This window comes from Panthera tigris, chromosome A3, assembly GCF_018350195.1.
Source record: "Panthera tigris isolate Pti1 chromosome A3, P.tigris_Pti1_mat1.1, whole genome shotgun sequence".
In the NCBI taxonomy this organism is placed as follows: domain Eukaryota; kingdom Metazoa; phylum Chordata; class Mammalia; order Carnivora; family Felidae; genus Panthera; species Panthera tigris.
The window spans coordinates 14,325,670-14,347,498 of NC_056662.1; the positions used below are offsets into that span (position 1 = coordinate 14,325,670).

At 49.7% G+C, this 21,829-nt stretch overlaps 1 protein-coding gene across 3 annotated transcripts in view; it reads left to right on the plus strand.

Moving 5' to 3' along the window:
• Positions 1-21,829, plus strand: part of SLC13A3 (solute carrier family 13 member 3) — a 74,016-nt gene that overhangs the window by 16,999 nt on the left and 35,188 nt on the right. For all 3 annotated transcript variants that reach the window (XM_042980257.1, XM_042980256.1, XM_042980255.1), the window contains exons 2-3: positions 10,939-11,204; positions 13,861-14,021. In XM_042980257.1, the coding sequence (XP_042836191.1) occupies positions 10,939-11,204; positions 13,861-14,021 (427 nt within the window). The remainder of the gene's footprint in view (positions 1-10,938; positions 11,205-13,860; positions 14,022-21,829) is intronic.

Sequence of the window (21,829 nt, forward strand, 5' to 3'; positions counted from 1 at the left end):
GTGGAAGACTGAACAAAATGAGGCAGAAAAGAAAGAAAGGATGGGAGGAAAAATGATCAGTATGGAATCCAAAGGAAATCTGACTTCCGCCTAACTGGTGTGGCTCAAGGCGAAATAAGGAAGCAGAAAACAGCACAACTCCCTCCACTTACATCCCGATGAGCCCCTTGTAAGTTGAACATATCGCGAGTCGAAAATGAGTTTCCTGCACTTAACCTACGGAACGGCACTGCTTAGCCCGGCTGCGCTCGGAACACTTACATCAGCCTCCACTTGGGCGAAGTCATTGGACACGAAGCCCACTTGATAATGAAGTGTTGAATATGTCAGGGGATTTATTGAATACTTTAGTGAACATGGAGGGCAGAACAGTCGTATGGACGCGCCGTGGTCGCGAGCGTGTGGGTTGTTGACCCTCGGGATCACGGTGGCCGACTCGGAGTTGGGGTCACGGCCACTGTGCAGCGTCACGAGAGAGCCAGGCAACATATATGGCCCGTGCTGGCGGGAAAAGATCAAACTTAAGAACTCAAAGTACGCTTTCTACCAAACGTGTGTTGTTTTTACACCCTCCTAACCTAGAAAAATCATTAAGTGAAGCCGTCGTACGTTGGGGACCGTCAGTATTAGAATCTCTAATAGCAGAAAACTGCCCCGAAACTAAAGGAAAAATATGCAGATTTTCTGTCTCCCAGAAAAAAATAACGTATAGAGACTCATCAACACTGAGATGTGTATGTCATGGTAACATTAAGGGACTAGAGGGTTAAACAAAAAAATCTGGCTATCCAGGCAAAAAATTCTGGTGAGCTATAAGGAGGAAGAAATCAGGCTGGCCTCAAATTTCTGCACTAGAACAATGAAATGTCTAGTAATCTTCACAGAAAGGAGCACACCCCCAGTGTGTTACAGATCTAGTGCTTGTGTGTATTCAGAGATTGTCTTCTTTAAGAAAAAACCAGGGTCGCTTGGGTAGCTCAGCCAGTTAAGAGTCTGACGTTGGCTCAGGTCATGATCTGGAGGTCTGTGGGTTCGAAGCCCGCATCAGGCTCTGTGTGGACAGCTCAGAGGCTGGAGCCTGCTTTGGATTCTGTGTCTCCCTCTCTCTCTGCCCCTCCCCTGCTTGCACTCTGTCCCTCTCTCTCAAAGATCAATAAACTTAAAAAAAAAAAAAAAAAGACAAACCATATGTGTAGTTGAAATTTGGAAAGTAGGGAAAATAATGAAGAAATAGACATGTATTCATTCATAATCTCACTCCTAAAACAGCCTGCCTGACGGTTGCATATTCCAGATGCCTTTGCACACATCTCTTCTGATGGGATCCTCTCTGATGTAACATCCCCGGATCATTATTATTATCGTCAGTCGGCAGGTGCAGGAACTTGGGCTCAGAGCGGTCAGTGGCTTGCCTTCAGAGTTCCGTAGTGGAACCACCACACCCGGGCTTCCTGGCCCTCGAGCCCATGAGCATCTCCATCGAACACAACTTTCAGTGATGATGGGCAGTTCTAGCCGTTCCATCCGGAATGGTAGACCCTAGACCCTAGTCTCAAGTAGTGAGCTGAGCCCCTGAAACGTGGCTCACGTGACTGAGACACTGAAATTCTAAATTTCCTTCCTTTTCAACAAATTCAAACTTGCAGAGCAGCGTGTGGCCTGAAGCTCTGTATTTGGCCAGCCCAGCCCTGGAGATCTCGTTGGCATTCTTTTCCCTTCTAAGAAAAAGGCTGGCCACTTTCCGTTCAGCATCCCCCAGCCCCATCCACATGAAGTTCGCCCAAAGCCTGGCCCGTGAGTCAACTGTGATAACCGGGACCAGCCAGAGCTTCTGGCACCTGTCTTATTGGGCCGCAGCCTCCTTCAAGGGCATCCCCACCCCTGGAGGCTTCCGCTGAGTTGCGCCAGCTTCTAATGGCAGAGGGGACGGGCCAGGCAGCTGAGAGATATTTCACCTGAGGCCATGACTCCCTCGACCGTGGGCCACCTCAGCAAGATGACCGACCTGTCCTGAACAAAGTGGCGAGGAGGCCAGTTGCTGACTCAGAGATGACCCAGAAAGGGAGTCTGTGCAGGACCAGACACCTGCCCCAGCCAGAAGTTAAATTTCAAAGGAATGAGGCCTTGGGATCACGTGACTCTGTGCTTCGACCCGAATCTGCCCTTGAGGGATCAAGGGAAGTCTCCATTTGCAGACCAGCAGAAGGAGCCTCCGTGCAGCCAAGTGGCTGGTCTGAGTTCATGGAAAAGAGGACCCAGACGCAGAGGTGGGACAGATGTGCTGTGGGCTGAAGTAAAATCATGGATCCACCCGGACCCTACTCCCTGGTCCATTATTTATTTAATCTTATTTTTTGAGAGCAAGACAAAGCATGAACAGGAGAGGGGCAGAGAGAGGGAGACACAGAATCCGAAGCAGGTTCCAGGCTCTGAGCTGTCGGCACAGAGCCTGACGTGGGGCTCGAACTCACGGAGTGCGAGATCATGACCTGAGCTGAAGTCGGACGCTTAACCGACTGAGCCACCCAGGCACCCCTCCCTGGTCCACTGATTAAATGGCAACCAGGCCCGGGTGTGGTGAGATCTGCTTTTGAATTCTGCCTGGTCCTCAAGAGATCACTGTTCCTCACCAGACCTCTGTTTCTATAGCTGTAAAATAGGAATTTTAAAAGGGAGTGGAGATTTTAAATATAGCATCCTAGGATCCCTAGTACTCTGTAAACAACTTGACATTAGATTCGGATTTGGGTCCGTGTAAGCCCTTTTCTGGGATTTTACACCAATGAAAACCATTTAAACTAGAGATCATAAACCGGTGACCATGGGCTTGCTACTGTTTGCCGATGTGGGCTTTTTGTTTTTGTTTTTGTTTTTGTTTGCCTACACTTTGCTCTTACGAAGTAAATCTTTTAAAACTCTGAGCTTCCACATAAAAGCACAGTTTCAAGCTTCTTTTGAAAAAGCAGGAGATCTGGCATCGTGGGGCTCATGTTCTCATGAACCGGGCAGCAGTCAGTGTTCTTGGACAGGCCTGTACTTCCCGTGTGTCGCCATCCCCAACTTCTCCCTGCTGCCCTCGAGACGCTGAAGCCCAGCGCCAGCTCTCATTTGTCACCAAGCTTGGGCTTTTCCACTCCCCTTCCAAAGGGATGGCTTTCTGTACCTACAACACTGTCAGACTTGAGGAAACGATGTGATGTTTCTCACGCCAGCCCACTCCACTCACTCGTCGCCCGCCCTTGAGTTTAGATCCCTGACTCGGATCGTTTCTTCATTCATTGAAGAGATATCCATTGAGGCCCTGGAGATAGACGTGAACAGATAAAGGCAAGAGTCCTGTTTGTTTGGAGCTTAGGGTCTGGTTGGGGGAAGAGAGAACAGGAAGCCAGCAAACGAGAAATACTCGGGTTAATTGGGAAGCGCTTGACGAAAGCAAGGCCAGACAACATGGAAATCAGACCATAATCGATAGCCTGGTCAGAGTGGGACTCCCGGAGGAGGTGACCTTTGAGAGGAGGGCCAAACAACAAGCAGGAGCCAGCTGCACCCGTGGTCAGGGTTGAGGGGACCCAGCAGAGCGGGCAGCGGGTGCAAAGACCTGGAGGCAGGAACTGGCTCGGCCTGCTTGGTCTCTGAGAGCCCACCACTTAGTGTGTACGTAGGCAGCCCCCCTCTCCAGGCCTTGCCTGCACGCCTCCTGCGCGATTTTTGCTCTCTGGAAGTCGGTTCCAGAGACCTCAAGGCCTGGCAGGGATGGGGGGTGAGGGCCAGTACTTATTAATTCCCCGCCAGATGTCTGGCATCCAGCTGGTGATTGTGAATCCAGTTGCCCACAGGAAGCTGAGCTGGGGCAGGCAAGCAATTTGGGGTCACCTCGGCCCTACTCCAATCCCTAACTAACCAGCAAGGTAATGAAACACACTCTTGACCCACTTACTGGCAAAGCCCCATGCCGGCCGAGGATCAACTTCCCAATTCCCGCCATTTGCCTCGGGTCACCTCCCCAGCTGACCTGTGCCGTATCTGGAGTGTTCCTCCGCAAAGGACTATTGTTGACATCTTGGCGAGAGCACCCAGGGCGGCGGGGGTGGGGAGAGAAAGAGGGAGCGAGTAGAGGGAGGAGAGCGAAAGAAACAGAGGGAGAACAGGGGAGGGGAGGAGAGGGAGAGGGAGAATACAGGCCTGGGACTCGGAGCCTTTGAAAGGCAACCCTTACAGCCAGAATTTACCGGAAACCGCCCCCCCTCCACTATATAATACGCGGTAATTGTACACTTCACCAAAGGACCTATAAGATGGCACCCCCGAAGCAGATATATTTGAATGTTCACAGAAGCTTTACTCGTAGTTGCCCCAATCTGGAAATAATGCAAATGTCCAGCGGCAGGAAGACGTACAGATAGAGGGTGGTGTGTGCCCAGGATGGAATAGTATTCAGCAGTAACAAAGAATAGACCGCTGACATACACAGCCACGTAGAGGAGCCTCATGGGCATATTGTATGGCGCAAAAAGCATACAAGCTCATCCTGTCTGATTCCGTTTAAGTCCCAGGAGCACGCAAAACCCATCTATAGCAGGGGAAATCACAGCAGCGTTTTGGGAAGGGGCGTAAGGATTGACCTGAAGGGGGCAAAAGGGAACCTTCTGGGGGTGATGGAAGCGTTCTGTATCTCGAAGGGGATGTGATACGGGTGAGTTCATTTGTTAAACCTCACATTGTACACCTAACAGCGGATGCATTTGGGGCGCCTGGGTGGCTCAGTCGGTCGAGCGTTCGACTCTTGATTTTGGCTCATGTCATGATCTCACCGTTGGTGAGTTCGAGCCCCTCCTTGGGCTCTGCGTTGACAGTGTGGTGCCTGCTTGGGATTCCCTCTCTCTCCCTCTCTCTCTGCCCCTCCCTGCTTGCTCTTTCTTTCTCTCTCAGAAAATAAACTAAAAAACTTAAAAAAAAAAAACCAATGGATGCATTTGATGGTATGTAAGTTATAGCTCGTAAAGCTGATTTTTGAAAAGCCGTGTTTTGTTGTGTTTTGTTTTGTTTTTCTCTCCTGCTGTTGCTCTAAAATGTATTCAGCAGGGGATGTTCTTCTGTGGTCACTGGGATAAAAACTCCTGCAGACCTCGTGAGTTCTCCCATCACTGTTGAGAAGTTCTAAAGTCCTCTGGTTACTTTAATACACAAGCACGGTCTCAATCCCGAGATCAGAACGGGCAGTTCCAGGTCCCAATTGAAACAATGAGCTTGGTCGGAAGTGAAGCCTTTTCCAGCCCCCCACCTGGGAGCTCCACAGGCCCGGAGCCTGGTAAGAGGGCTCTCCTTTAGGGTTGGTCCTCTCCCTTTTTCTGGAGTTTCTAGGTGTCTGACAGGCACTGTGAGAGAAGGCATGGGGGCAGGCAGAGGCAGGTCAGCGCCTGACGGGCCTCTCTGCCCAGCTGGCTGTGCCTTCTGGGCCCGGGGCCTGACACATTCTCTGACACGTTCTCTTGTGAGCATCACAGGGGGTGGAGGTGAGAGGGTACCCACCCCCAGCACCTGCCAGAACAGTCCCCTTCGGGGAGATGCTTTTCTCTGATAGGCTGCTCCCCTCCAGTGCTTGGATTTCCATGGGTCTGCTGCATATGAGCTCTTTGGGGGGCCCTAGAGCACCTGAAAGCAGACCTCCTAGGCAGGGCTTAAGTTCTGGTGAACTTCTCTCCTCGTGACCCACCTCCAGTCCTCCAGAAACACTTGGCCTTTACCCTTCTCGCCTCTTTGGAGTATGGGTCCAGCTAGGGTTGCCAGACGAAATAGAGTTGCAAACTATTTTTAGTATAAGTGTGTCCCACATATGACATGGGCGATGCTTATGCTAAAAAAAAAAAAAAAAATTATTCATTGTTACCTGTCCTGGCACTGACTGGACGTTTGGGAACAGCCTGCTTAGCTTCTCCCGCCTCCCCCTCCTGCCATAGCTTCAGGCTGAGCAGAGGCCCGGGAGCCAGCACTCCTGGTTCTTATCCAGCAGGCTGCCCTGGTGGTCACTCTCATCACTCTGTGCCTCAGTTTCCTTATCTGTAAAACGGAGATTATCATGGGACCGACTTCACAAGGTCGTTCTGACAAGCGCAAGTCAATTGAGATAGCAGTTGGGACGGGGTCTAACGCGCAGTAAGTTCCCGGTACGTGAAGGTGTATGATCAGTCTTGATATGGTGCTGGTGTTGCCATCATGCAAAGAGGGAGTGCGGTAGCCTCCAGTTAGCTTCTGCTCTGGAGGAGAGAAGCCATAATGGAAGGGTGAGGCTCCGGGGATGGGGCGTTGGCAGGGGACGGGGTGGTTATTAGGAGCATGCTCTTTACGAGAAGTGGGGCGGAGACAAGAAGCAATGGCGGGCCACACATGGCGAGACCAGGCCAGTGGGCTCGAGGACTGGGAGAGGCTCCAGGGATGCCAGAGAGTCGAAGGATGCGGGAATGGAACAGGGGTAACCGTGGATCGTGCAGAGTGGCACAGAGGCGCCTGCTCTGGACCCGGATCGCCTGGGTTCGAGTTCTGTCTCTACCTCAGCAACCCTGGGCAAGTCACCCGACTCGGTTGTCCCCTCAGTAGAGTGGAGAACGTAGTGCCTGCCTCCCAGTGACGGTGGGATGGAAGGAGTTAACGTGTATGAATTGCTCGGCAGAGCGCACGGGCAACAGTAAGCACCTCGGTCGTTGCCAGTGTTCCTTTTACTTGGGAGTCCCTTAAATGCTTAAAGAAAAGAGGTTAAAATTAGAATTCCTGTCTAGACTAATTCGTTTGTGCGCGACAACATTACCCTGAGACTGAATGACTTCGGTCACAGCTTTATGTGCACGGCCGAATCGATGTCCCTTTCCAACCTCCCCTCAAAAGTGGGGGATAGTAATAGTATTTCTCATTGAATGAGTTCATACATGGAAAGTGCTGGAACTTAATAAACACTCAAAGCTGTTGGTGGTTTCGGTTGTCATTGTTCCTGTCATTCTTTTGCATAGTGACGCGAGGCAGGCTAGAAAAGGAAACTGGTTTTTCAGATGACTTTGTGTGTCCCATCAATGCTGGACCATTATGATATTCTCTTTTCTTTCCTTTTAGTGCCCTTGTCAGGATGACTCAGTAACAGGGTTACCCTGGCCTCACACCATGAATTGGGAAGTGTTCTCTCTCTCTATTCTCTGGAAGCACTTGTGTAAGATGTGTGTTACTTGTTAAAAGTTTGGGAGAATTACCGTTGAAGCCAGCAAGCCTTAGAGGTTTTTTTGCAGGAAGGTTTTTAATAATCGATTCCATTTCTTTAATAGATACTGAAACATTCAGCTTTTCTCTCTCTTTTTCTGATGGTTGGAGACATTGTGTTTTCCGAGGAGCTTTTCTGTTTCTTCTAAGTTATCACATTTATTGATATAAAGTTGCTCATACAATCCATTTATTATCCTTTGGAAACTGTGAGATTAGATCAGTTTATGAGCGTGGGGCCCCGTGATGGGATTACAGCCTTTGGAAAAAAAAGTGAGCTTTCTGCGTGCACACAGCAAGTATGGACCAGGTGAGGACACAGTGAGAAGACGCCCATCTGGGAGGAGAGCTGTCACCAGAACCCAAATCTGCTGGCACCTTGATCTTAGATCTTCTAGCTTTCAGGATTGCGGGAAAGAAATGCCTGTTGTTTGAGTCACTCAGTCCATGGTATTTGGTTATTTCAACCCCATGGTACATAAAACAAGATAGACATGGCCTGTCTTCCTGAGCCAGCAGCAAAATTTGACAGAAAATAATTGTATACTTTAAAAAATAGTTGCATTATGGAACATGGGACCAAACATGGGTTGAAGAACGTCAAGTTTGCAACGGAATGTGATCCAGATTCCTGGGGTGTGGCGGCAGGGGGCAGGGCGTGGTGGTTTGCACGGATGTCTTGCCTAGAAGCTCACAGCAGCGTCCTGGAGCATGGGCACCAGCTCTCGATATCTGATTGCCAAATTGTCATAAATTTGGCCAGCCGGTTGTGAAACATAGATATTGTTTAAAATGAAATTATACGAACTTGTGATTCAATATATTAAAACAGAGGTAATAGATACGCAAAGCTCACCACTTCCTGATTATTTTACTCTCACCTGTGGTCTTAGGATTACCTATATCTGCTTTATTTACATCAGTATGTGTGGAGGAAATGCTACGTAGCGATGCGATATCTCCAGGCTCATTCCAACGCTGTGTTCAGTGATGTCTCTTGATAGCTTGAAATCAACCACGTGGGGGTATTTACACCGTAGAAGTTGACAAACACCACAAATCAGGGCTTAGCTTTTTGTTTCGTGGCTTGTCTAGATTTACGAGAGTGATGGAAAATGGTAAAAGTCCAGATCAAACTTAACAAAGTGTGGCGGTCACAGCGGTTACATGGTGAATAGCCCACCCCCGCCCCGGCAAGATGAGGGAATATTCTTCCAGTATTTGAAAACTCTCACTTGATTCAGTAAAGAAGTGACTCGCGTCATTGGTGAATGAGTGAATTCCTGACATACTTCATTGGTTCCCTCTTGTCTTAATTATTAATGTAAATAAAAACATAAGCTGACATTCATAGTAGAACCAAATTCATTGGTCAATGAATGAGTGACTTCTTAGCTGAATTGAATAGTAATCAAGCACTTTTACACACACGCGCGCACACACACACAGACACACAGAAAGAGCTTTGCAGAGCACCAGTTGTCCAACATTTACCATCATACCTCTGCTCCCGAGAGACTTGGTGAGCAGAGTCTGTGAGGGTCATTTGAGTTTGAGAAGAACCAGCCATAGGGGACCGTTCCATGATTGGCGGGGTCACATTTGCTGGTTAAAGGGCAGTGACTATGCCTCACTCATTTTCCTGGCCTCGACTCCCGGTCCGGTCGTTGAGAAAACAGGATGCGTCTTCGAGGTACGGAAATGGATTGTGGGTATATCTCACAAGTCTTCCCCGGCTCAGTAAATGACAACTGCTGAGATCAACAATTGGAATCGCTCCTGGTTCCCCTCTTTGCCTTACACCTCCTAACAGATTCTCCACACAGCTGTCAGGCTCTTCCTTGGAAACAGACCCGGAATTTGACCGCTTCTCACAACCTCCACTGCCCCCGGCCCCCCGAGACCCTAGTCACTAGTAATTTTTGCTTGGATGATTGCCAAAGACATCAGTCCCTCTGATCCTGCCCTTGCCTCTCTGTTAGATGGATTAACTCATCCTAGTGTCTGCACGTAGCTGATGCCTGGCCTGTGTGGCCGAGGGTGTGTTCTGTTCAGATGGTGCCTGTTGAGATGGAATACAGGTCAATGTCCTGTGGACTCTGAATGAAGTCAACCAAACCTCCTGGGAGTGAGAAATAAGGAGCATAAAATGGCACCAGACAGCACCAAATTCAAGAAATAGTCTGTGTTTACTGGAACATGCGAGGTCATTGCCTTGAGAGAACATAAGAAAGCGAGGTCAGGACAGTAAGTAGCTTTATTCAACAGTGACCATGTGAATAGTAAGACACTCTTTATGATGGATCCTATGGGATACTGATGCATCAGAAGTGAAGGCATTGTCATTACTGCACTCTTGTTTCTAGAACATTTCCATCACCCCAGAAGGTGCCCTTGTACTCCTTTGCAGCTCTCCTTCCCCCCCCCCACCCCACAACACCTCCTGCCTGAGCCCTGACAACTGCTGATCTGTTTTGTTCCGGATCTTTAATATTACATTGTCAACTTGTCATAGGTTCTAATATTCAGCTGATAACAGTTGGGGGTACTTGGTTAAGAGCGATGACTCTGGGGGCACCTGGGTGACTCAGTCGGTTAAGCGTCCACCTTTGGCTCAGGTCATGATCTCGCAGTCCGTGAGTTCGAGCCCCGCGTCGGGCTCTGTGCCGACAGCTCGGAGCCTGGAGCCTGCTTCCGATTCTGTGTCTCCCTCTCTCTCTGCCCCTTCCCCGCTCATGTTCCGTGTCTCTCTGTCTCTCAAAAATGAATAAACGTTAGAAGAAAATTAAAAAAAAAAAAAAAAAGAGCGATGACTCTGGAGGCCAACTGCCTTGTTCTGCACAATCATCGCCTTGCTCATGACCTGCTTGCATCTCTGCTTCCTGACCCATAAAATGGGGATGCTTACTCCTCTGGGATTTTGTGAGGATTAAACAGTTCCTGGTACTTAACAGCCCAATAAATGTCGCTTATTCTTATTACTGTTTGCAGAGTGTGTGTTGTGTGTTGGTCATTGTGCTGTCATGTAATGGATGTGCCAGCAGCCACTGCTTCACTCCCCACATCTCCCCTGGCACTCACCAGTCTGCACGTGCCCGAGATGCTCTGCACGAGTGTGTTCTCTCACCACACGTGGGGCAGGCTGGAAATGCTGGAGAGTTAATGCTCCCAGGAGCAGCCTTCCACCAGTGACGGCCAGGAGTTGGCAGGTGAAAAGCCAGCTTCCTTGCCTCCCAGGAGGACAGCTCTGAAGCATGAGCTACACTCTCTCCCAGGGTCCCCCATCAGGACTGAGCCCCAACTGCCCACAGGGTTAATCTTCTCATTAATACACTGTCTGTACTGGCTTCCTTCTGTTTCACTTCCCTGCTGCCTTTCCAGAACTTTCTGGGATCCTCTACCAACTAAACTATGTTCAGTCTTCATGCTCATCTCGGCGTCTACTTCTAAAACGACGGAGTGTTTCGTTTAATCCTCAATAGTCCTGTAAAATGGACAGATGTCGCTTCCCCCTTGCACACTTGAGCAAAATGGGGCTCAGGTGATGTTATCTGTTCAAGGCCAAAGCTCTGGGCACTCACGCTCTCCACAGCCTCCCTGAGGAACATGCTCTGATGGGCGCTGCCCCAGGACCTCTTCTCGCCCTGCCGCCTGGGGCTCCGCTGACCCCTCCTGAACTACATCTCCCCCTTGCAGGAAGGCCGCTGCCTGTTTGTCATCCTGCTCATGGCGGTGTACTGGTGCACGGAGGCCCTGCCCCTCTCGGTGACAGCCCTGTTGCCCATCATCCTCTTCCCCTTCTTGGGCATCCTGCCCTCCAACAAGGTCTGCCCCCAGTACTTCCTGGACACCAACTTCCTCTTTCTCAGCGGTCTGATCATGGCCAGCGCCATTGAGGAGTGGAACCTGCACCGGAGAATCGCCCTCAAGGTCCTGATGCTCGTTGGGGTCCAGCCAACCAGGTAAGAGGGACCGCATCCCTTGGAGCCCAAACCCACCCTTCCTGGTCTGGTCTGGTCACCCAGGTCAACAAGCTTATCGTGTCCCACCTGCCATTGACTCATTCAATCCCCGGATGTTTCGCAAGCCAGCCACAGTGCTGGGCTCCTGGGTGGCTCTCAGAAGTGCATGAGAATCACCTGGGGAGGCCACCTGAAATGCATACCCCAGGCCCCACCTGGGGGGATTCGTGTCCAGTAGTTTTAGAGATGGCCATTTTAGCGGTGTGACTCGGGCCACTGGGGGCTGAATCCCACCTTTCCTGCTCTGAGAAATGACTTCACTCCTCTCTCTTTGCCTGTAAAGTGAAGGTACAATAGCTTAGACCTGTAAGAGTGCAGTAAGTCCTGGCCGATATCATCCTACTTTGCTATTTAATAGCCCAGATGCCAAGGCTGGTGGGAAACGGGGGACAAGATGGCCTTGGAGAGATAGGGTGGCAGGGTCCATTTCTGCAGGGCCTCAGGCTCCCTGGCTAGGATTTGAACTTTTGTTCTAAGAGAAATTAAACGACCTTTAAATAGGGTTTCAAGGGTGCCTGGGTGGCTCAGTCAGTTAAGCGTCCAGCTTTGGCTCAGATCATGATCTCGCGGTCCATGAGTTCGAGCCCCGCATCGGGCTCTGTGCTGACAGCTCGGAGCCTGGAGCCTGTTTCAGATTCTGTGTCTCCCTCTTTGTCTGCCCCTCTCCCGCTCCTATTCTGTCTCTCTCGCTCTCAAAAAAATAAATAAATAAACATTAAAAAAAATTTTTTAAATAGGGTTTCACTGTTCTTTTAATTTTTTTCTTTCTTTGCAATTTGTTGCATCTTAAAGATCCCTTGCTAGAATAGTGTTTTTAAATGTCTAAAGCTCACAACACAGAGGATGGAAAAAAACAACAACCACAGCAAAAATGCAGTCACCCAACTAGATTTTTAAAAACACACATATTTGTGGGGCGCCTGGGTGGCTCAGTCGGTTGGGCATCCGACTTTGGCCCAGGTCATGATCTCGCAGTTGATGAGTTCGAGCCCCGCGTCGGGCTCTGTGCGGACAGCTCGGAGCCTGGAGCCTGCTTTGCAATCTGTGTCTCCCTCTCTCTCTGCCCCTCCCCTGCTCATGCTCTGTCCCTATCTCTCTCAAAAATAAATAAACATTAAAAAATTAATAAAAAAAAAACCCACACACATTTATGATATAGTCCCATATGCACTCCTTTACAGTAAATGATAAGATCTAGCGACTGACCTAATAACAACTACAATAACTCCCTCTAGTCCCAGTGTCAGTGATATTGCAAGATGTTCGCGACTATTACGACATGATATGAAAATATCTGTGATCTTAATTGGCAACCGAGTCCCAGGCACTTCTGCTCCTATTGAACTTTGTTGCCTTTGTCTATCCCCAAAGGAAATACTTGATTTCTATTAGATATTAATACAATAAAGACGCACCTCCCCCTCATTTCTATCCTGAATTTTATCCACACTGGTCATGAGTCTCTGCTTTAAAGAGTTCTAAGGTGGGGAATGACATGACTAGATTTGCATGAAAAAAACCACGCACAATTCCTCTAGGCTGCCGCGTGGAGAGCAGATGAGGAGCCAGACACTGGATGCAGCCTAGTTAGGAGACTGTTCTGGGCGTCCAGACGAGACAGGGTGACGGCTTGGACTGGGGTGATGGCAGTGGAGATGAGCTTTGGAAGCTCTTTGGTTGATAAAGTAGCCGGGGGTAATGGTTAGGGAGAAGAAGGTTCTACGTAACTCCTAGGTTTCTAGTATCGACCGTGTGTCCAACACTCTGCCCGACTCTGTAGCTGTGTTTCCTCATGTCTGTGGGAGAGAGTCTAGCTGTAGAAGTGATTCCAAGAAGTGATTTCGTTGTCAGAACAACGAAAACAGTGTGACACTAGTCCAGAAATAGATTTTTGAATGCCGCATTAACATTCTAGAAGAAATCTCAATCGGTGGAGGAAGGAAAGGATTATTCAGTAAACGGTGAAGGTTGGAATAACGGGCTTATCCTTTGAACAAAAAGAAACTACTTAGATCTTGCTTCGTACTATCCATCTAAACAAATTCCAGGTCGATTAAGAGTTCAATGTAAAGCGAAAAGATCATGGAAGGCGGATTCCTGTGGGTGGGAGGGGCCAAGCAGTGGCAGGCAGGCAGGGGGTCAGGGCCTGTCTGGGTGTGCTGATGAGTTCAGGGGAGTCTGAGGCGGTGCCTGGTAGGAATGGGACGGGAACTGGGAGAGGAGGCTGGCAAAGGTGGTTTGAGGGGATACGGTGGAGGGTCTTGGGGGCGAACCAAGGCAATTTTATTCTGTAATGGAAGCCATCAAGGACGGGGGGACAAAGGGGAGAAAATTTCGGGGCTGGGTGTCTTTGGACTATTTTGCCTGGGGGACCCATGGCCAGGTGAATCCGTGGCCATGTGGAATCCGTTTCCTTAGACCTGAGATAAGGCTGGCAAATGGATCTGGTCCCCACTCGGTCGCCTGGCTTGTCCCCTCTGGGCCTTGGCTTTCCGTCGGTAAAACGAGTGGCTGGATTCCTCAAGGTGGCAAAGTGGGACCAGAGGACCTCCTGGGCCCCCGTTCTGGATACGTCTCTAACTCCCTCTGTTCCCAGGCTCATCCTGGGGATGATGGTGACCACCTCCTTCCTGTCCATGTGGCTAAGCAACACCGCCTCCACTGCCATGATGCTGCCCATCGCCAGCGCCGTCCTGAAAAGTCTCTTTGGCCAGGAGACTCGGAAGGACCTCGGCCAGCAGAGTGAAGAGAACGCAGGTGAGGCTGTGGAAAGGCACCGGGGCAGCCCCCCGACCCAGCACGCAAGAGTGGGAGCAGGGTGTCCAAAAGTTGCAGGGGAAGGTGAAGCAAACGCACTTGCTGAGCACATATTATGTGCCGAGTGTTTACATAATAATAGTAACTGACAATTAGCGAAGTCAAACCTTGACACCTTTGTTTCTTTCTTGAATTGCATTCACCGAGTGCCTACTGTGTACCGAGTGACGAGTTCAACACTTTGCCTACACTGTCTCTTTTACCTCTCAAAACAACCTTATGAAGTAGGTACTATACTTACTCCTGGCTTCAGAGCATTTGAAGAGATGCTCAGCATCGCTAATCCCCAGAGAAATGCAATGTGCACAGACCCTGTAACCCGGCGGTTTTGCTCCTGGATGCACATGCCAGAGGAGTTCTGACGCAGGTCCACGGGGGGACAGTTGGGACGGCGCTCACTGCCTCGTACTCTGTGGTGGGGTGACTTGGTAGCCACGTGAACGCAATCACCAATAAAGGGGAAGGTGAAGTGCGTGCTGTTGAGCCCCATGCTGCTTTTAGGAGCAAAGAATTCGTTCTAGAAACGGATCTCACAGAACACAGTTGGGATTGAAAGAAGCCAGAATGAGAGACAGGAGACAATGCCATTATGTAAATTAAAACTTCACGCAAGGGGCCACTTTGCAAGAACATAAGCGGATGAGAGACTACAGATTAAACACATCAGCACGGTTGCTCTGGGAAGGATGGGAGTGGGAAATGGGAACCAAAGGGACTAAATAAAGAAGTAAATAGGGACGCCTGGGTGGCTCCGTCGGTTAAGCATCCGACTTCGGCTCACGTCATGATCTCACAGTTCGTGAGTTCGAGCCCCGTGTCGGGCTCTGTGCTGACAGCTCAGAGCCTGGAGCCCGCTTCCGATTCTGGTCTCTCTCTCTCTCTCTCTTTGCCCCTCCTCTGCTTGTGCTTGCTCTCTCTCTCTCTCTGTCTCAGAAATAAACATTAAAAAAAGAAAAAAACCGAATAAAAAGAACAAAAGAAATAAAACAAAAGAACGGCCTTGTACAATAAGCAGTGAGAATGGGATGTGATTCACTCAAACGCTGGAAACTGTGTTCTTAAGAAAATACAAGTAGCCACTGGATTCTTAGATGACTAACCAAGGGCTCAGAGAGGGGAAGTGACTTCCCCAGGACACAGCAGATGAATGGCCGAGCCCAGCCTTGCACCCCTGCAGTCCGGTTCCAGCATGTGCTATCTTACCCATGGGACCAGCTGCATCTGTGAGAATGCAGGTAAATGTCTACCTACAAGTGGCTTGAAAAATAACGGTTTGTTTTCCTCAAATATCAAGAAGTCAGGTGGAGTGCCTGGGTGGCTCAGTCAAGATGATTTTGGCTCAGGTCATGATCCCAGGGTCGCGGGGTCAGGCTCCCTGCTCAGAGTGGAGTCTGCTTGGGATTCCCTCTCTCTCTCCCTCTGCCCTTCTCCCCCACTCACTCTTTCTCTCTTTCTCTAAAATAAAGAAAAAAAGTCAGAGAGAGGCAATTCCAGGATTGATTCAGAGACACAAAGATGCCAGGACTTTTCGCTGGCATCTCTGTGATTCCCTTGATCTTTCCCTCCTGGTTGCAGCAGCTGCCCTCTTCTGTCTGCTTTAAAATGTCTTCCTTTTTGGGGCGCCTGGGTGGCTCAGTCGGTTAAGCAGCGGACTTCGGCTCAGGTCATGATCTCTTGGTCCGTGAGTTCGAGCCCCGCGTCGGGCTCTGTGCTGGCAGCTCAGAGCCTGGAGCCCGCTTCGGATTCTGTGTCTCCCTCTCTCTGACCCTCCCCTGTTCATGCACTGTCTCTCCCCATCTCAAAAATAAATAAAACGTTAAAAAAAATTTTTTTTTAAATAAAATGTCTTCCTTTTTATTTACATAAATGCAGTTTAAAAGGAAGCTTTAAACCAGTTCATGTGTGGACACAAATCTCTAGTTCATCCCCAATATTGCGTCTGCCTTTGCTCTTTTAGTGATAGAACCCCCCACATGGGCACGTGGCTTTGCAGAGAAAAAGCTCAATTTCCTGGCTGCCCTTGCAATGAGGCGTGGTCACGTGACAAATCTTGACCAATGGTATGCGAGCAGGATGGTGCCTGCAGCTCCCGGGTCCTGCCCTTCCTGCCCTCCACTCCTGCTGGCTGGAATGGGACCTGACGGTGGGAGGTGCCACCTGGGAAGCCACATGTTGAGTGACAGATGGGGGAGCTTGGGATCATTTTTCCCGGATAACACAACCAACGCCGTTCGTGAACCCCTGGGCTCTGAGTGTTAGTTGTATATTTTTTGAATACGTGTTAAAATTAATATGTGTGTTAATAATCTAAACAGTGATCCATGCACCGTCTAAGCTCATCTCATTTACTGTGGTATGAGTATCTGCCTATGATGCAGTGAGGGGTTTTGTTTATTTTATTTCCACATCGGCCCTGCGAGCTAGGAACGATGAGAAGTACCTTCCAGGTGAGGTTCAGAGAGGTGAGGTGACAGGTCCCGAATCAATCACACTATTGGTAAAGTAGCAGAGCCGGGATCTCTGCCAGGTCAAAATCTTCCAGGTGGAAAGGAAGAGATGTTCTACAACAAGAGGCAGAAAACTTATTGTGGGGGCGCCTCGGTGGCTCAGTGGGTTGGGTCCGACCTCCGCTCACCGTCCGTGAGTTCGAGCCCCGCGTCGGGCTCTGTGCTGACAGCTCGGAGCCTGGAGCCCACTGCAGATTCTGTGTCTCCCTCTCTCTCTCTCTCTCTCTCTCTGCCCCTCCCCTGCTTGCACTCTGTTTCTCTCTCTCTCTCTGTCTCAAAAATAAATAAAAAATTTTTTAAATGTTTTAAATACATTTTTAGAAAAAGAAAACTTACTCTGTAAGTGTCCAGATAGTAAATATTTCAGGCTTTGCTGGCCACACCATCACTACTGCTCAAACTCTGTCCTTCCAGAGAGAAAGCCTCCACAGGCAATATGTAAATAAGCGGGTGTGGCTGGGTTCCACTGAAATTTTATTTATGGTTGCCGAAATTACAATTTTGTGTAATTTTTACATCACGAAGTATTACGCTTCTGCTGACTTTCTCCAGCCGCTTAAAAATGTAAAAACCATTCTCCAGGCGCCTGGGTGGCTCAGTCAGTTAAGCGTCCAGCTTCGGCTCAGGTCATGATCTCACGGTCTGTGGGTTCGAGCCCCGTGTCGGGCTCTGTGCTGACAGCTCAGAGCCTGGAGCCTGCTTCGGATTCTGTGTGTGTGTGTGTGTGTGTGTCTCTCTCTCTCTCTCTCTCCCTCTCTGCCCCTCCCCCGTGCACGCTCTATCTCTCTCAGTCTCTCAAAAATAAGTTAACGTTAAAAAAAAAATTTTTTTTTTAATGTAAAAACCATTCTCAATTGGCAAGCAGCGGGCCAGAGTCAACCCACAGGCCATAGTCTGCTCACTTCCACGGCTTCATCGGTTTTCGGATTGTTTCCCTTGGGTGTTGGGGCTTCAAGAGAACTGCCTCACGGTCACCCTGGAATGGTGACTCAGCTCCTTCTCCGACTTCTATCCCGGCTTCCCCTCTTCCTCTGTTTTATACGCTGGGCTTCCGAGGAACGATCACAGATGTTTCCTGAGCACTTACTTCAGGCCAGGGTTCTTGGGGGCCTTACATCTGAATGACGTAGAACCAGCATTGACTCCATTTAGCAGATTGGCAACTGAGGAAGCAATTTAAGAAAAGAGGCTAGAGTAGCCTCCAAGGTCACACAGCTGCACAACAGGGGCTCTGGTATTTTGAATCTTGGCTGGCTGACTTCAGAGCCTGGACTCTTAACCTCTGCTAGTCTGTCTTGTACACAAGATTTTTTTTTTTTCCCAAGAGTTTAGTGGCCAGGAAAAAAAAAAAAGAGAGCCATTTCCTTCATTACAAAGATGGAAAAATCTGAGATCCAGGAAGGGGAAAGGACTTGCCTACAGTCACACATAGTGTTGGGTGCAAGGCGAAATCCAGAATCTTCTCCCATATGCTGTAGGATGTCAGGAGGTAGGAGACCCTGGGAAGCAGGGGCAGATACCTACTTTCACAAGTGGTAGGATCAGAGAGCAGGATTGATTAATGATCAGCCCTGAGTCCTCAAGGAAGGCTAATTCCAGTGCAAAGAGAGATGTTCCCTTCCACCCAGTCTGTGTGCCCTGTCCTGGTGGCAGGCCATGAGTGAGGACAGCGGAGGAGGGAGTGGAGACTGTTAGTGGGCCAGGACGGGGGGGAGCAGGCTCCTGGGGGACCTAGGTCCATGAGGGACACCCAAAGCAACCACAAAGATGATAATATGAGCTCTCATTTCTTGAAGACCCACCAGCCAGACGTGGTGCTTAATTTTTCATACTTGTTAGCTCATTTACTCTTTATAACAGTACCAAGAGGCAGGTGAGCCCCATTTGACAGAGGAGGACACTGGGGTTCAGGGAAGCAAAATGATTTGCCCAAAGCAGCATGGTTAGTTAGTTGCTGAGCTCTGGCTGAATCTAGAATCTACGATTGTAAAAGATGAGGCCGGCTTACCATCCTTCAAGATAACGTCATTCAAAAAGCAATGTTTTAGGCTAGGTTAAGCACTGCCCTTCTCCTTCACTCCTCATTCACGAGGCCAGAAGCGGGGGGGGGGGGGCCCTTCCGAGGCCCTTTTCTCATCTGTGAAATGAGGACACCTCCCATTTCGTACATATCGTTGGGAAGCTGGCATGAGATTCGAGAGCCTGGCGCACAGGATGTGGTTGATACATGGCGGTTGTATAAAAATCACTGTAAGATTTCCAGGAATAGGGGAGGAGCAGGTGATACGACCCTACCCCTTGATGCACCTTTAAGTTTCCTTGAACCTCTAGTGGAGAGGGATTTGTTTGTTACCCGTCTCCTCCACGGACCCCGAGCCCCATGGCGGCTTGCGTCAGTCTTTCCCGTTGCCGTGAACAACCTACACGGGTAGAGTGTTGTTCACCCAGAACGCTGTTTGGCACGTAGTAGGGGTTCAATAATTGTGTGGCGTTAATCAATAAATGAATGAATGGATCAGTTACGTCACTGTTCTTTTTAAGTTTTTCTTTACTTATTTTGAGAGAAAGAGAGAGAGAGAGGGTGCAGGGGAGGGGCAGAGAGAGAGGCGGAGAGAGAGAATCCCAAGCAGGCTCTACACCGTCAGCGCAGAGCCCAGCATGGGACTCGATCCCACAAACCGTGAGATCATGACCTGAGCTGAAATCAAGAGTCGGACGCTTAAGCGACTGAGCCACCCGGGTGCCCCAGTCACATCACTGTTCCAAACCTCAGTGGGTTTGGAACCTCCTCCATGAAATGGGGTGTGAATACTTATTACCCAGACTGTTGCAACTGTTAAATGAATTAATGGATGTCAACCTGCCCAAGCTTGGGGGGCTTTGATACAAGATACCGAATTTGATACAAGAAATCTTTCCCGAATATCCCAGGCTTCGAGAACATGCTATCCACACAGTTGGCTGTGCCAGGTGAGACCTGCTAAGAGCCAGGTGGGCGCTGTTGGAGATGGAGCGAGATTCAAGAGGTGGGGGATCAGCGGTCCTGGGAAGAAGCCTGACTCTGCCACTGACCCACTGGGTCATCATGATCCAGGCTGTAAGCCGCCTCTCCGGGCCTCAGTTTCCCCAGATGAAAGGAGGACGGGAGAAACGGCCTAGCTCTCCCAGGCTCTTCTGAGGCTGCTGCAAGATTGCAAATGGGAAAGTTCTTTGGGTCCCTCAGGGATTGGTGTTATTTCGGCAAGACCTTACGTAAGCGCCAAGCTCCTAACCGGCCAGCCATTTTGGAGACCTGGCCCCCACTGGCTGATTTGCGCATGGTCGCCTGGATCACTGCGGTCACAGGAGGCACGGGGGTGCACCCTGGGTAAATAGTTAAGAACACTCAGCATCTTGGTTTTTCGTGGTGTGTGTGTGTGTGTGTGTGTTTTTCAACTGCATCCTCATGGGCTTTATTATCATCACGCTTATGAGGAAAATGATGCTCGGCATATAAGTTTTTCATCTTGCTGACTTGTATAAAGAGGTAAAACTCCTTCCTTATCTCGTGCGCTATACTGAGAATTGCTGTTTACTGTTGTACCTGCACAGCTTTCTTTCTCTGCCTTGCCAATAGCAGGTACGGTCTCATATTGGGGCCCCCCAGCTCAGTTGCTGGTGGCCGCCAGCTTCCGTAGATGAGTGACAGGGGCCAGGTGGGGACTGTAGCAGATTGCCTGCGAGCACAGGCCCCTCGGAGGCTGTGGGCAGTCTCCCCCACCTATAACTTGGGGTGAGTGTTTTCAATGCTGGCTGCACAAAAGAATCAACTGCTGAGCTTTTAAAAAATACCGAAGCCCAGGTTCCTCTCCCAAGCTGCTAAACCAGAGCTTCTAGGGTGGGGCCTGGACACTTCTAGGAAATTCTGCCATTCCTCAAGGGTGCCCAGAGCTGCCTTGGGTTGTGCCTGAGACGCTAGCGAGCTCTGCTGAGGTCTAGATGCCATGTGACAGCTGTGGTCCCTACCCAGGTAGGAAGTGAAGGGTACAGAGGAAGGTAGAGGTGAGTCGGGGCTGGGGGGTTACTGGGTCCGAGTTCTTCACGTCTGGCCTTGCCCTGGGGAGCGACTTTGCCCACGATCGTAGGTGTCCTATTAACGGCCCTGACTTCCTGCTTCAATGCCCTGGCCTCTGGCCCCGCTCATTGGATGTGGCGGTTTGCTCCATCATAGGAGCCTTGGAACACTCGTCCCCGTGGCCCAGGGTGAGCCGATCTGCATTCAGCCTTTGGACCTCTGCTGACGATCAGCAGGTCCAGCCTTGGTAAAATGACAGCTCCCACAGATCCCACTCCCTGTAAATACCAACAGGGAAGAAACAGCCCAGCGCGGAGAGGGGAAGGGACTTCTTCCCCAAGCACATAGTGAAACAGGGCAAGAGCTGGGGCTGGAGTCGAGACCCTTCCTCCCAAACGCACATCTGCAGTTAAACAGCCGGAGTTTATTCTGGTTGCCCCAGTGAGAGAGAGCACAAGCCACCAGCAGCCGCGATGGCCTCCGTCAGACGCGTTACAAAAGACCTCTCATGGGCTGTGGGCTTTGGCTGAGGCATTTGTGGGCGTCTAAGGAACCTTGCTCTAGATTGAATGACATCAGGAGTCGGGGGCAATTCTACAGGTAAAGAAGTAGCAGCCATTCATTCGGCAAGAGAGGGTGTGCTTGGCATTTTGTGGCGGCAAGTGGCTTTGTGCTGTGACAAGATTATGCAGTGTCCTTGCTCTGTCTCACTTCATCAAGTCTCAGAGAGTGACTCTGTCTGATGTTGGCAAAGTGTAAGATGATTTAGCTCCAACAAGAGAACACATGGCAAATCTGGGCCAGACCGGTTCTGGACGTCGGGGGCCGCTTTCTTATTCTTTCTCAAGAGTAACCCACATTTACTAAATCCTTGCTAGGGCTCAGATTCCCGTTAAATTCTTTCAGTTGGGATCTGGTCAACTTTGGCTCACTACATCTAGCCCACCTCCTGGTTTTTTTTTGTGTGTGTGTGCAACCTATGAACCGAGCATAGTTTTTATATGTTTAAATGGTTGAATAAATCAAAAGAATATTTTGTGACATGTGACAATCGTATGAACTTCAGATTTCAGCGTCCAAAACTAAAGGTTTAGCCACACATATTCATTTATGTATTGTCTGTGGCCATTCCATGGCAGAGTTGAGTACGACAGAGACGTATGGGCCCCCCAAAACTAAGATATTTA